Source organism: Boeremia exigua (genome assembly GCF_020726555.1).
Source record: "Boeremia exigua strain MPI-SDFR-AT-0100 chromosome Unknown C7974scaffold_4, whole genome shotgun sequence".
NCBI classification, from domain to species: Eukaryota; Fungi; Ascomycota; class Dothideomycetes; order Pleosporales; family Didymellaceae; genus Boeremia; species Boeremia exigua.
Window position 1 is genome coordinate 2,201,172 of NW_025763521.1, and position 13,251 is coordinate 2,214,422.

General features: G+C 54.7%; 5 protein-coding genes across 5 annotated transcripts; 2 read left to right on the forward strand and 3 right to left on the reverse strand.

The window, feature by feature from the left end:
• Window positions 1-398: 398 nt before the first annotated feature.
• On the reverse strand, window positions 399-2,041 carry C7974DRAFT_156411 (uncharacterized protein). Its single transcript, XM_046135879.1, has 4 exons — window positions 1,874-2,041; window positions 1,269-1,827; window positions 978-1,220; window positions 399-925 (listed from the first exon to the last, which is right to left on the reverse strand). Exons 1-4 carry the CDS (start codon window positions 1,976-1,978, stop codon window positions 540-542), a joined length of 1,293 nt encoding a protein of 430 aa, XP_045999435.1. The 5' UTR covers window positions 1,979-2,041; the 3' UTR covers window positions 399-539.
• An 807-nt stretch (window positions 2,042-2,848) lies between these two features.
• On the forward strand, window positions 2,849-3,670 carry C7974DRAFT_374793 (uncharacterized protein; the record flags this gene model as incomplete). Its single annotated transcript, XM_046140166.1, has 1 exon — window positions 2,849-3,670. One exon carries the CDS (start codon window positions 2,849-2,851, stop codon window positions 3,668-3,670), a length of 822 nt encoding a protein of 273 aa, XP_045999436.1.
• Window positions 3,671-6,693: 3,023 nt separating this feature from the next.
• C7974DRAFT_356440 (uncharacterized protein) lies at window positions 6,694-8,164 on the forward strand. The gene is made up of 2 exons (XM_046139595.1): window positions 6,694-6,837; window positions 6,893-8,164. The coding sequence occupies exons 1-2, from the start codon at window positions 6,712-6,714 to the stop codon at window positions 8,126-8,128; spliced, it is 1,362 nt and encodes a 453-aa protein (XP_045999437.1). The 5' UTR covers window positions 6,694-6,711; the 3' UTR covers window positions 8,129-8,164.
• Window positions 8,165-10,562, reverse strand: C7974DRAFT_391094 (uncharacterized protein). The gene is made up of 3 exons (XM_046141539.1): window positions 9,821-10,562; window positions 9,016-9,771; window positions 8,165-8,921 (listed from the first exon to the last, which is right to left on the reverse strand). The coding sequence occupies exons 1-3, from the start codon at window positions 10,127-10,129 to the stop codon at window positions 8,349-8,351; spliced, it is 1,638 nt and encodes a 545-aa protein (XP_045999438.1). The 5' UTR covers window positions 10,130-10,562; the 3' UTR covers window positions 8,165-8,348.
• A 302-nt stretch (window positions 10,563-10,864) lies between these two features.
• C7974DRAFT_156480 (major facilitator superfamily domain-containing protein) lies at window positions 10,865-12,705 on the reverse strand. Its single transcript, XM_046135880.1, has 2 exons — window positions 12,375-12,705; window positions 10,865-12,284 (listed from the first exon to the last, which is right to left on the reverse strand). Exons 1-2 carry the CDS (start codon window positions 12,587-12,589, stop codon window positions 10,877-10,879), a joined length of 1,623 nt encoding a protein of 540 aa, XP_045999439.1. The 5' UTR covers window positions 12,590-12,705; the 3' UTR covers window positions 10,865-10,876.
• Between the last annotated feature and the right edge of the window lie 546 nt (window positions 12,706-13,251).

Consider the following 13,251-nt stretch of genomic DNA (forward strand, 5'->3'; position numbering starts at 1 on the left):
AATTGGCGCATGCCATGCCCACAGCGAACAATTAGTGCCGTACCTCTCAGATACGCTTCCCGAAAACAGCCATGTATATCGTGTAGGATACGTGCGCGTAACATACTTTTGCTGTAAGTCCAAGATCGAAACACCTTACGTAAATCCGCCGACCGATATGGGCCATCCTCCATAGAATAGTCCAGAAAAAGACAGTACAATGCGAGAAACCATTGGAAAATAGACAGCAGCCAGGGTATGCCACCGAGCTTGGCCATTATGTCTGATGGAGCCCGCTAACGAAGAACGTGAGGGCGAAAGGTGGGTTACACATGATATGACCCAGCTCATGCCGCCACCGTATGTGTTAACAAATGAGAAAGCCATGCCGGCCATAGTGCAGGCTCAAAACCGCCAGCGTAATGACGGCCGATGGGAAATTTTGGAAAGTCGAATAGTGTATGCGATAACGCCCGTAATCCGTGAATGTTAAAATGGTAATGTACAGCAAGTCCCTGGGGACGAGTCTAGCAACCTGACCTGCATGTGTGACATGGGCTTCAGCGATGTGGGTGCTCATAAGGCCGCATGCCACCAAACTCGACGCCTTGCATCGCCGTAGGCGTCGGCGTGGCCCATTGAGTTTGTTGTGGCGCAGGCTGTGCTTGGGACTGCTGCTGCTGTTGCTGCAACGGTGGCAGCACGTTGTTGGTGGAAGCTGGTGTGTTACCCTGCTGTTGTGCGAGCATGCCTGTCATGCTTCCATATATATGTGGATTGTTCGGATCAAGGCGGCGCAGGCTGGTCCACATTGCGGTCAGTTCATTCTTCAGAAGCTCGTTTTCTTCCTGTGCTCGGCGCGAGTAGTCTGCTTCGGGTCGCAGTCGTGCGTTCTCGGATCGGGCAGCTTCATGTGCTCTGCCGAGGTTTTTGATGTACTCAATAGCTATCAGAGTATTAACATGAAGGCCCCGAGGTGCAAAAATTGAAACACTTACACTTTGTGAGAATTTCCCACTTGCTGGACTTACTTCCAGGAGAATTCGGCAGAATCTGATTCAGTTCATCGAACAGATTCTTCATCTCGCTGCGGCGCTTCCTTTCAGCCATCTTGTGGCTTATGCGAAGCTCTGGAGTTCGGCTGTAGTTCCCACTACCTTGAGCCAGAGACCCGTGATCAAGGCCCTGAAGACTCGTGACGCTGCGATGCTGCATAGAGTGGTGGTGGGTGGTCGAGATGTCTGTGTAAAATTAGCAAATGTACCTTATCGTGGATCGGGTGTTCGTGCCGTTATCCAACCGCTTCTGGCCAGAGGGGAGGTGTGAATCTGTGGTATATATACTGCTGTTGATGGATGTGGCAAAGCTATTTTGGCGCGATGGGATATGTGAATTCCCCGCGCTGGACTCACCGCTGCTGGATTGCCGCCTCTCGTCAGGCTCAAACTCGGCAGGGAAAGCCCAGGCATAACCCTTGGTGGGTGCTGCAGCCATAGGGTCTGGCATGCCCGACACGCTGCGAGGATTGGGGTTGATCACAGGTGCTCGGCGAGGAGGGTGGTTAGCACGGATGCCGCTATTGCGAACAGACGGCGACAGTGGAGAAGCACCGTTGATGCGTGCATCAGGGTTGGTGATACCTCGCTGATGCTGGAGGTTGGAAACGAGCGACACGCGCGATGTGTTCTGACTGTCGTACGGGGAAGCAGGGCTGATCTGAAGGTGACCCATTCCAACATTCATTCGACTGTCCACGCTACTGCGTCGAGAGTCGAAATGTGAGCTCGCATCAGTGCTCAAGCGATTATCGCCGAAACCCTGGTTGAGGGAAGGGAATGGCGCATTGTGCTGCATGCTTCTTAGCGAGTGTTCTCGGAGGTCACGAGCGACGTACCTGTTGAGGGTGGACAGCCTGATGCCTGGCCGAAGAGGGTGTGTCGGGCACATTACGTGTTGGTGAGTCCTCAGCGTTGAGAATGGTCTGCAGTTGAAGGCCCATGTTGTTGGACACGGTGGAGGAGTCTGTGAATGGTCAGCACTGGCAAGAAGGGGCCTGCGCGGGCCCAAGAGCAAGTGATAGGAAGCACTCACGTTTGCTCTGAGAGATGGACCAATTACCAGAATCACGAGCTTCGCGAGACTCGGAGTGCTGTCTGAATCGAACTGGGCTCTGTTCAGACGGAGAGAGGCTACTGGTGAGAGAAGCAATGGAGGGCAGAGCCTGAGGGTGAGACCCGTTGCCGGGCGCGGGTGGCCGTTGTTGAGAGACAGACTCCATAACGATGACAATGAGCGAGGGCCAGTTCCTGTTGCACTACCTGAGGTTGGGAGGCAAACCTGGGGTTGGTTGCCGTGGGTGGATGGTGATGCAGAGCGCCAGTGGTGGGTAGCTGGCCAATGAGAAGCAAGAGAGCGAAGCCCAGAAGGGAGCGTTAGAGATGGGCGACTCTCCCGTTGCAGCGGTTACTGAACCGAGTGGATGGTAATAAGAGAGGGTGATGATCTGGGGTCGAAGGATGGCAGCAGCGTGGAGGGGGAAGATGGCCAGGGAGTGCTGCAGGCTGGAGAGAAGGAAGGTCGAGGGTCAAGGGCGCACGGGATGTGACCGCTCCTACCCTTTGCGGTCGAGTAGACGTTTGGTGGGGCAAGCCAGCAGAACGAATATCCCGGGTGCGTGCCAAGCAAACGCTCTGCTTTGCTGCAGAGGCAGGCGCAGTCGAGTGTGATCTACACGCAAATAGTTCGGCTGGGCAGGAGTCGCAGGTACTCGCAGTTGCAGCCGATGTGAGCGATGACGATGCCGAGACGCCCTTCTTTTGGCGGACAGCAGCAACACCAGGCTAAACGAGTGATAGTCGCGCCGGCCTAGATGGATCATGAAGCTCTCACGAGCGCTCGTTGCCAAATTGGACGTGGCTGCAGTGCAATCCTCGGCGGGTCTGCGTTGCAGCAAGGTCAATTGCTTGCAGAACCAATCTTGCTTGGGACTGGTACACAGCGTCCTGGAGGCGGGCGTTCAGGATTACGCGATGACTGGCGTGCTGACGATCCGATGCAACGTGCAGGCTGCCTACGAGGCGCGCCAGAGGTCGCTGATGAGCTTTGGCCTGTTCCGGAGACCTATGGAGCAGCTGATGGTGGCGCCTGGAGGTTGCACACGTCGAGTGCGGTCGAACTGGACTCCCCAAACAGATCGGGCGCGGCGAAAACAAAGCCAGCGCGAATCAGCGCAGACACTCTGGAAATGGCTGCACGCGCAGGATGGAGACAGGTGGGTGCTAGGTGGAAAAAGGGCCAGCTTCAGCGGACATCAGGTCGCCTTGGGGTCGTGGGAAGGGTGAGGGCACTGAGGGGGCAGCAGCTGTTGCTCGCGACTGATGATTCAATGAGGGCAGCGTGCCTTGCATGGACAGGCTCCGTGCAGTTCCAAGGGCGCGGAGGGCACACAACGAGCCGGATAGAGACACGGTCAAGCAGCGCGCAGCCGGTGGTCTGGACGTGTGTGCGACCGCGGGACGGATTCGAAGTGGAGGAGCTTGCAGCGGAGTGGAAAGCCAACAGGCACGAATTCGATCAGCAAGGGCACCTTTGGGAGGGACCAATTAATGAGGGTACTGCTGCCCAGAACAAAGCCGGCCGCACGTGGGAATCGTTCAATCGAGGCCTCGTGTATCTAAACAAGCCCGTCTAGCGGCGGCAAGTCGCGACTAATATGGCGCTCCCTGGCTCCGCGCGAACTGCTGCGTTGCTCATGGGTCACTGGTCAGATGGCGGTGCAGATGACGCCCCAGCAGCACGACAGCTGCAGCGCTCTCAGCGCCGGCGGCCGCGACTGCGCACCAGTAGCCAGCATTCCAGCCAGCTGCCATGCGTGGGCCAGATTGAGAAGTAACTTCACCGTACCATGGTAGAAGACCAGCATTTGAGCCGTGTGAAGGCGCGGAATTAGTAAAGCCGCCGTGTACAGAGCATCGTCCGCCACGAGGGCCACCTTTCTCCACGTCTCCTGCCCAACCGGCGCGTTCGCCGGGAGAAGCAAAGTCTGCGCCTCACTGATGATCCTCACGGCCGACACTACGCCGAGTCGTGCATGCCGCATACAACAACACTGCCAGCACCATCGCAATACCTATCGCAATTGACTTTGCATGAGCAGCAGAACCTCTCCCTGTTTATCTATCAATCATTGCCTATCAGTGCGCGTGTGCATTGAAAGCTGGGGCTACGCTGAAAGCACAGTGTCCGAGCCGCAAACGAAGAGTCGTCCAAACCAAATAAGACAAGGTGCATGACGCCCATGCTCCCACGCGCCTGACAATCAGCAACCCTGAAATGTTTATGATTCAGAGCACCAACAAGGGAAGACCAACTGGTTTTTGAGGCCCTCCGAAATGCTCCTTGGATGCCTACAACCAGCAGGAATATCGAGGCCGCCCACCCTTGCAAATGGTCCCACATTGTACCTGTGGAGGGGAAGAGATGATCAACACGATCAGATCCTCGTCTCGTGAACAGCGCAATGCCAGGTGGGGAACCCCAAACTTCTCGCCTGTCACCCCTGGACCAGAAAGATTGAAAAGTTCAAGGATTGCGCTGTTCCGTGGCTCTGCGATCACCCTTCTCCCAGAATGCCCCCACGGCTTGTGCCGATCGATCACGGCAGTTACACGACATCGTCAGTGGTCACGGTGCCTACGGATCCTGTTGACGCAGGTCTGTGACTGCAAGCAACGCTGTTTCTGCGTGGTTCCAACAGATTAGGTCTACGAAAGTGGTCTCGTACAATCTTCCAAGATGTCAAGCAGTACTGCAGACCTGTGTGCATCTAGGCACTCGATTTCTCGAGATACTCACCCAGAGTTCAGGAACGCAAAGGCCCAGATGAATTACCACGTGCCTTACGACAACGGTGTCTAGGTGGTGGCAGAATTGAGGCGTCCCGGTAGACCTGCCTCCCCTCTGAGACAAACAATGAAGATCAGTCAAGGTGCGGTCTGGTCACAGTGTAGCACAAATGGACGGCTGAATCCCATGGTTACAGCAGCCTCGCAATTCCCAGCAAAGCGCGACCGACTCCTTCAGACGGCCTGCATCTCTCGTCGTTTCTGAGCATCTTCGCCATAGTCACTGGCTTAGCTCGAGGTGGGCGTCAGGTCCACCGCTGCATGTACGCCTCTTTGCTTGAGACCCGGATTGTGCGACACTACGCAAGAACCGACAACCAGGTTTCCAGAATAACGGCTTTCGTGTCAGGTGCCAATGCATGCTCTGTACACAAAACACCTCTCAGCATGGGCCGTGAGTCATGTCATCTTGGTGTTGCTACTGGCCTTGTTCTAGATGAAGTGATCATGTCTTTCACCGAGTGTCCATGATTTGGAAGAGTGTCTGTGTTCGTAATGGGGACATGTTGAGCCCTTGTCTTCGCCCTGCGTCGACCTGCAGATCTTGAAACTCCAGGATGCACGACTGATTACAGACAACAAACTACCTACCATTCTTCAGTACACACAAGCTACTGTACGTCAGCCTTGCATTGGCCGTATAACACCACCTTTTGAGGCAACTGCTTACACGACAGATGGGACGTCTGCGTACGGTCAGGTGGATCGTCGGCATCTAGCCTCGTTGCGAACCTTGGCTCTGGAAATATCACAGTTCTTCGTACTGCATCGTTGCTGTCCGATTTGAGCCACCTATTGGCTTATAGAATCTCAACAGCCTTTGTGTCGCCAGAGGATAACACGTTGCTAGGACAGACTCAAGCCGAAACACACGGATTAAAACCTCATGCTGTGCATCGAGCCTCGTAAGTCAACGGCCGTAGCCGTTCATAGGTGGAACTGTTGGGACTCTGGCCGTGGCACAGATGCAGTTGGTACATGGCTGGCAGGTGGCACGGCGTTCAGGTAATTGACAAGGCTCTGCAGCTCGTCGGCAGTTAGCTTTACTCTCCGAAGAGTCCTTCAAGTGACATGCCAACACAGTAATTTCGGGCCAATAGTTGCGAAATTGCCTAGTCCTCTCGCTTCAATCCGTGATCAACACCAGAGATACCAATACGTCCGACATCCGAATCGTACAACCACGTTGGTAAACTTTCGGGAAAACATTCCGGCGGCTAGATGCGCTCGCCCCTGAGTTCACTGCTGCACATCACATAGCGTGTCCCCCAAAGGTAATCTACATCATACCTGCAGCGGTAGCGGACGGCGTTGTGCCCGCTGGCTTGTGAGCACCGCCGACGACAATTTTGTTCTGTCAGTGATCGCCAAATCAACTAGCGGAATTTTAGCCAGATCTGATGTGGCTTTCCTCGGCACGGGCAAGACTTTCGATTGAGACTTCAAGTGGCATCATTCGAGCAATCGCTCAGGGGTCTGTAAGAAGCAGAAGTAAGATCTCAGCAACACGTTGCATCAACAGCGTGGTCCACAAAAAACCATGGTACAGTGATATTACTCCGCACTTGGACCGTGGAAGAGCATCCCACGGTTAGCAGCAATTGGCATGGAGCCACGGGTGCAGCGTCAATGCAAGAAACACGTTCACTCGCCGGCCGGCCCGCCTACAACAACGCCGTCGATCTGTCGCTCCTGCCCGAAAGAGAGATCTGCTTCCGAGCAGGGATCCCCAGCCCCACAGCCTATCACGTGCAAATCGCGTAGAGGCACCGCGGGATGCGCTTCCGTGAACACGAGATACGACGCGACAATCGAGGGACGAGGTAAGATGGCTGCCACTGCGTCTGCTGCACCCGTAGCATCTGTGCCTGATACTTCTGCAGGTGATGGACACAACGCGCCGAGCAGGTTAATTTTACCATTTTTGCGACTTCCACGCGAGCTTCGTGATCAGGTATGCTTCCAGGCTCCAGCTACCATCTTTACGACAATGGCTTACCCATTTCCAGATCTATAACCATGCCTTCAACATCCCCGATAAGCGCAGTGATCGCGCCCTTCGCATCGAGCGCCGCAACCTGAAGCACTTTTGCCCCAGCGCCGCCGCCCTACTCCTCATCCTGCACCACGAGTACTTCCTTCTCAACCGCCAGGTCGCCCTGGAGGCCCTCGAAGCACTTTTCAAGCACCATACCGTCTTTCTCAGCTGCGGACCCTTCGTCCTGAAATTGCTGCTCGAAGCTGTCGAACAACACGAGTCCGGCGCTCAATGGCTCACATGGTTGAAAGCCATCGAGCTGGACTGGGTCACATTCCCCGACCTGCGCATGTACCCGCCAGACCGCACGGAGGGGCGTGACGAATGGTGGTTTGAGAGCGGCGGCGGCGAAGGCCACGACAATATCGAGGTCGACGTCGACTACGTGCGCGGCGCTGCTTACAACGGGCACTACGATGAGCACGACCATACGGGCGGCTACTATGACGACAACTTCTACGACCCCGCCGACACCGCGCTGTACCCTGCATATACTCACCATGCCCCTGCCCTAAACCCCAATACCGCCGCGAATGACCTCTCCAGCCTATTCGACCACAATCCGTTCCAGGACGCTGAGGAGGCGTACCACCCTACAACGACCTCGCATACGGTGGAGGACTTGAGCACGAAACTCGATCTATTAGTTGACATGGAAGTCGCGCCGCTCTTCACATACTTCTCTAACACTACTTTCCCCCATCTGACCTCAGTGACCCTTCCGCTGTACTTCATCTCGCGCGAGTCCTTCTGGCACCGCCGCAACAGCCGTCCCGGCTACACGCTGCCGTTGAAGGTGCGGTACTGGGTGCACGTCGCCGCTCACGCGTTGTGTATGCTGGATGCGTCGACGACGCTGGCCGAGGTGCGCGTCAAGTACATGCCTTGGGACATCTGGGCGAGCATGGACAGCTGCGATGACCTGTCACGGATCGTGGAGCGGGGTGTATGGTTCAACGACCCTGTGACGGACGGAGAGGGTGGCGAGCGCGAGTATGAAGGCGAGGCGTTTCGGTGCGTGTGGGACATGCTAGTAGAAAGAGGGTTGTGCGCAGGGAATGGAGGGACGCGGATGGGTCTCCAGTCTTCTATCAGGCTCGTCAAGTGGGATGGCGAGATGGACAGTTATCGGGTAGGAGACGAGCTAGAAGTTATCTTTACAAAGGCTGGGAGGCACTCGCAAACAGAACCTGCACTCACTGAGTGATAGGTGAGAGTAGATCACAAGCATGAGTACTCGCTCAATTTGCGTTATGAATTGCAACTATGTCATCATGGTATACCTATGTTTGCGCCAGCTGGACCATGTTGCTGTGCCGAACGCGTCAGATATCGTGACAGCACATCCAAGCGTCTCGAAAGTACAGAAACAAATACAACTTGAAACCCCAAGAATGGTATCAAGACATACGCGAGCGTCTCGGCACTTAGAAGTCCCAAAAGCTCTTGTCCGCGCCCTTGCGTCCGCCCATACCGTCACCAGCGGCTTGGATACCCTTGTGGTTGCCAATGCTTCTATCATCAACAGCTGGCTCCGGCTCATCATCAAACAACGAAAACTGTGTGCCAGCACGGTTGCCCATGCCATTACCAGCGATGTTGATCTTGTATGCCGGCTGAGGTGACTCGTCATAAAAGCCGAAGTTGGACTTGGTAGCCTGGTGGGATTGTCCAGGGTTGCGGTTCTCACTGGACTTGCCAACGGGAGTGTTGTCGTTCATCTCCCAATGGGCGCCGAAATCTTTCGAGCGATTCTTGTTCTTGACGACCTTGGTCACGTCGCTCAGTGGTCGGTTGTCGCCATGAGCGGTGCCTTCATCATCGTCGTTGGCGGTAACATGATCTTTGTACAGCCCTTGACCCTTGTTCGATACACCACCCTTGGTGGGAGGTAGTGTCTTGCGCGCAGTTGGCGTGCCGTCGTCCTCGAATTCAAATTGGTGGCCAGTCCCAGGACGTGCTTTGATTACACGCTCAACGCGGACAGGAGAGTCCTCGACCTGCAAAGTATCAGCACAGCTCTCGCCGAAATGTTTTCTTGACACAAAGTTGTGAAGGCCAAAGAGCCGAACTTTCCTTGCATCCCGCACTTACCTCATCGTCTTCCCAGCTGAAGTTGCGAACGGCCTGGGGATCATTCTTTGGGTTTGTCTTCTCGGGTGTAACGAAGTCCTCAAAATTCCAATTGGCCTGGCTCTTGCTGTTGCCGCGAGGAGCCTCCTTCCTTGATGCATCACGACCACGAGGTGTCTTCTCGCTTTCGCCGTCACCAAACTCGAAGTGGTTGAACTTCTTCGGATTCGTCTTGGTGGCCTTGAGCGGTGTGGTAGCAGCAATCCTGTCCTCGTCTGTCTCATCAAACAATCGGTTCACCTGTGACTGCTTGTTGGCGCCTGCCTTCACTGGGAACCTCTGCTGCTGAGTCGATGGCGAGCCTGTGTTCTCGCCAACAAACAACTCAGAGTATTCGCGTGGGGGAGGCTTCGCGGACTGAACGCGAGGCGCTGTCGGGTGCGCACTGGGCAGCTCATTCTCCTCAATCTGGCGGCGTTCGAAGAGCGAGAGGGAGGCGTGTGGGTCGTTCATGGCGTTGCTAGTCGAGCCGCGCGAGCGGATCGAGACCTCGTCTGCGCCTCGTGAAGCGGTCGAAGGACGTGAAGACGGCGCCGAGTCAGGCTGTGCAGTTTGAGCGGATGACTTGATCAGCTTCGCCTGCTCTGGGCCCTCGCGAATAGGCCAGTTGCGGGAGCGTGCGCCTATCACGTCGATTTGCTTGAGCAGCGAGCCCTGATCCCAGTACTGGCGGATCTGTGTGATCTTGTCTGCGCTGTCGAAGTGCACAATGTGGACCTGCATTATTGTCAGTATGCGCTCGAGCACCTTGTGGAGGTCAGTTCACCATAGGGAAAGTGACAGTGCGGTCTGCCACAAAGTTGTCGTCCAAGCCTGGCAAGTACGCGCCGCCACCGTTCAGGAACTCAATCGTCGTCTCCACATCTACACTGAGCGCATGCCTGCCCTCGACTACGCTCACAACCTGCTGCTTCGTCTTCTTCAGCAGCTTCTCCTGAATCTGCAGATGCTTGATGATCGCGGCACTGTCGTTGATGCTGGTTAGGGTGGTGATGTAGTGCAGCGCTACTTTTTCCGCAAGATCGCCCTGCGAAGGACGGTCTAGGAACCGCTTGTATGTGTCGCTGAGCGTCATGGCACCGATCGTCGCAAATTCTGTCGTCTGCTAAATGTTGTGTAGTGTTGCGGGCTTAATAGATACGGTTGTTTGTGGTGGTGGGGGTTCGGTCGCACAAGCGCGAAATCGATAAACAAACAGTCTGCAAGGCGTGTTGTGGTCAGGAAAGTGAAAGGGACGCAGATTGCGGTCGCCTTTGCAAGCGTGATTCGGTCATCCCCAAACAGAAGCCACCGCGACCACTCCCTCCCTCATTTTGAGGGCTGTCATGCAGGGGCATCCCGCCGCTACTCGTGTCGCAACTGCGTTGTTGTTTTCTAGCCTCTTTTGGTTGCTAGTGCCACATGGAAACCTGTCAACTGCGGGGAGGATCTCCATGGCGAACGCGTGGAGTGCAGCACATGGATCGTTAAAAAGGCTTGATCGTTTGCCTACATACTTTGCTGCCCTGCTCTTATCAACCTGCGCAGCAGAAACCACCACGAGTGCGACGTGTTCACGTTCCGCATATGTACCAACTTCCGAGCAGCGTGTTGGCGTGTTTCACAGTTCGGCTGCCTAATCCCATTCACGTGCATCTTGACCGTAATCTCGCTGGGCTGCAAGCAAGACAAGGGTGTTTAAGTGTTATCACTATGTATAGCAATGCCATGCCTTGGGCGTGGTTCAACGAGATGGCATTCGAAATGCAGTAATATATACACAAAGAGAGAGCTACGAATGAAAGAAGTCGCTAGATAAAAACAACAAAGTAAGAAAATATATTCAGTCATCGCCAATCACGAAACTCTCTTCGAATTTCGCCTCCACGACTTCGTCAGCATCGAAGTCGAAGACACTTTCCCACTTCAACACCTCGCCCTTGAAGTCGAGGCCCACACTTGGCCTCTCCTTCACGAACCACGCACACACGGCACCTGCTGCACCGAAGATAGCGAGGCATGTCCAAAGGGCAAAGTTAGTGACCGGTACACTGACATCGCTGCTGACGTAGTAACTGGCACCGCTTACAGCGACAGCGAACGCTTTGAATAGCGATGCAACTTGCATCATGCCGACGACTGTTCCTGTAGAGAAGGCATCAGGTGTGGTGTTGAGGACAAGAAGAACAACAAGGACGAATGCGCTGCTTGCAAGGATGTGTTTTGTCAAGATGGCGAAGACAGAGAGAACCGGGGCGAGGCCAGAAAATGTTACCAAGAGAGCGAGGAGTGGTGTGATGATGTATATGGTAGGGAACAGGAGCGAGACCGTGCGGTAGAGCTTAAGCAGGCCATGTTTTTTCATCACCGTTGGAACGAAAGCAAAGATCGCCATGGCAGCAATACCGCGCATAGCTAGTACGACAATGCTGAGCCAGTCACATGGAATACCCATGCCACCGTGCCGTGTACTGCTTTGTCCCAAGTGTGGGAGGAGGACGTCGAAGGTTGCCGCATGAAGAGAGAGAATGCAGAATGACGAGAGGAGGACCATGAGGGAGGGCGCTTGCATGAACTGAGTGATGGTGATGGGATCGGGGTGAGCGATGTCGACAAGGGTGATGTTGGTGTCCTCCGAGCTGCGTGTCAGGAAGGCTGCTTTCTCGCAGTCCAAATCCATAGGCTCGGCTGGCAATTCGTAGTGTAGCGGCAGGCTCTCCTTGAGGAAGACAGAAGCAGCCAGCGCGATCGCAAAGAGCACACTTCCGCAGGCCAGTTCCGAACCAAGTGTAGGGAATTTCTCCCACACCATGCCGTATGCTTGCAAACTCTCCGAGACCATACCCTGGGCGAGCGGCCCAACGGAGCCACACAGTGAGATGAACGGTAATTTGGTAACGTTCCTTGCTCTCTCCTCAGCAGTCCCACTCAAATCCCCAATCATGGTCAAGCTGGTACACATGACAGCCGAGCTGACCATGCCTGCAAAGAACCTGAAAATAGCACAAGCCGCAAGGTTCGTCGCAAAGCCCATGCTCAGACAGCAGATCACCATGCTCCACAACCCAATCAGCGTAACACGACGTCGGCCCATGCGATCAGCCAGGTATCCCCAGAACAGACCGGTAGTGCCGCCGAACGCATACGCGCAATCGAGGATGCTGCGAAGATAGGATGTGGAGAGGTTGCCGCAATAATCGGAAGAGGAGAGAAGCATTTGGAGTTGTGGCTGTAGGCTCGATGCCATGATGCTGCATGTCGTGCATTAGCGTTGTTACATTTGACTCAGGGTCCGTGGAGTGCACGTTGAAAGTAAACATATGACAGAGTAATAAACTTACGCTTCAGCGAAAAAGATCAGATAGACGAGGAGCAGTTGTCTTGTACGCGAGTGTGCTGTTGAATCGGACGCGTCTGTGGTCTGGTTCTCCAGCTCTTCCTCGTCTTCACTCTCGCTCTCATAGTCGTGCAATTCCTCATCGTGCGGTACAACATCGTACTTGGCTAGCTCTTTGACTGGAATCAGACTCCTCGTTCTCTTGTGAAAGCCCAACATCCTGAAAACCGTGAAAATCAACGTGAATAGATCGAGAAAACTGGAACGGCGCAGAATCGGCGCGGATTCGTCGGAGGCAGGGAAACGACCAGCGTACCCTATAAAAAGATAGACAAGATAGGGATAGAGACTGGACAGCCTATGGAGGCTAAAGCTTTTCAAAGAGAGTGACAAGAACGCGTCTTTACGACGACGACGACAAGAGCCTCCGCCTGTCAAGGATAGAAGGCTGCATGACGGTTGAAGAGGAGGGGGCCTTGGTTCGCGAGCCGCTCGAGTGTTTCAAGTCCGTGCCACTTGCATCCGATGTCCGTGTCGACCCACTCCGCTGCTCAGCTCAGGGCGCTAAGTCCGACTCGTCTGCACCATCTATATCGAAAGACAGAGTCCGTGATGTCATCCTGTTAGGGGCTAGTCTGGTGAGGTCAGTGCTGGATTCAAGACCCTGTTCTTGCCGCGACTCAGGGTCCAGGAGAATTATGTATGGTTGCTATGACGCGACAGAGTCATTGACGCGGAATGTGTCACAAGATCAGAGTCACCACGTGTCTCACATCACGACGCAGTTTCGAAGACACAATATCCTCCACAATTTGTTTGTGTTGTATATCTATTCTACACTAAATATCTGATGATCTCAACCGCACCTTGCTTTCGCACAC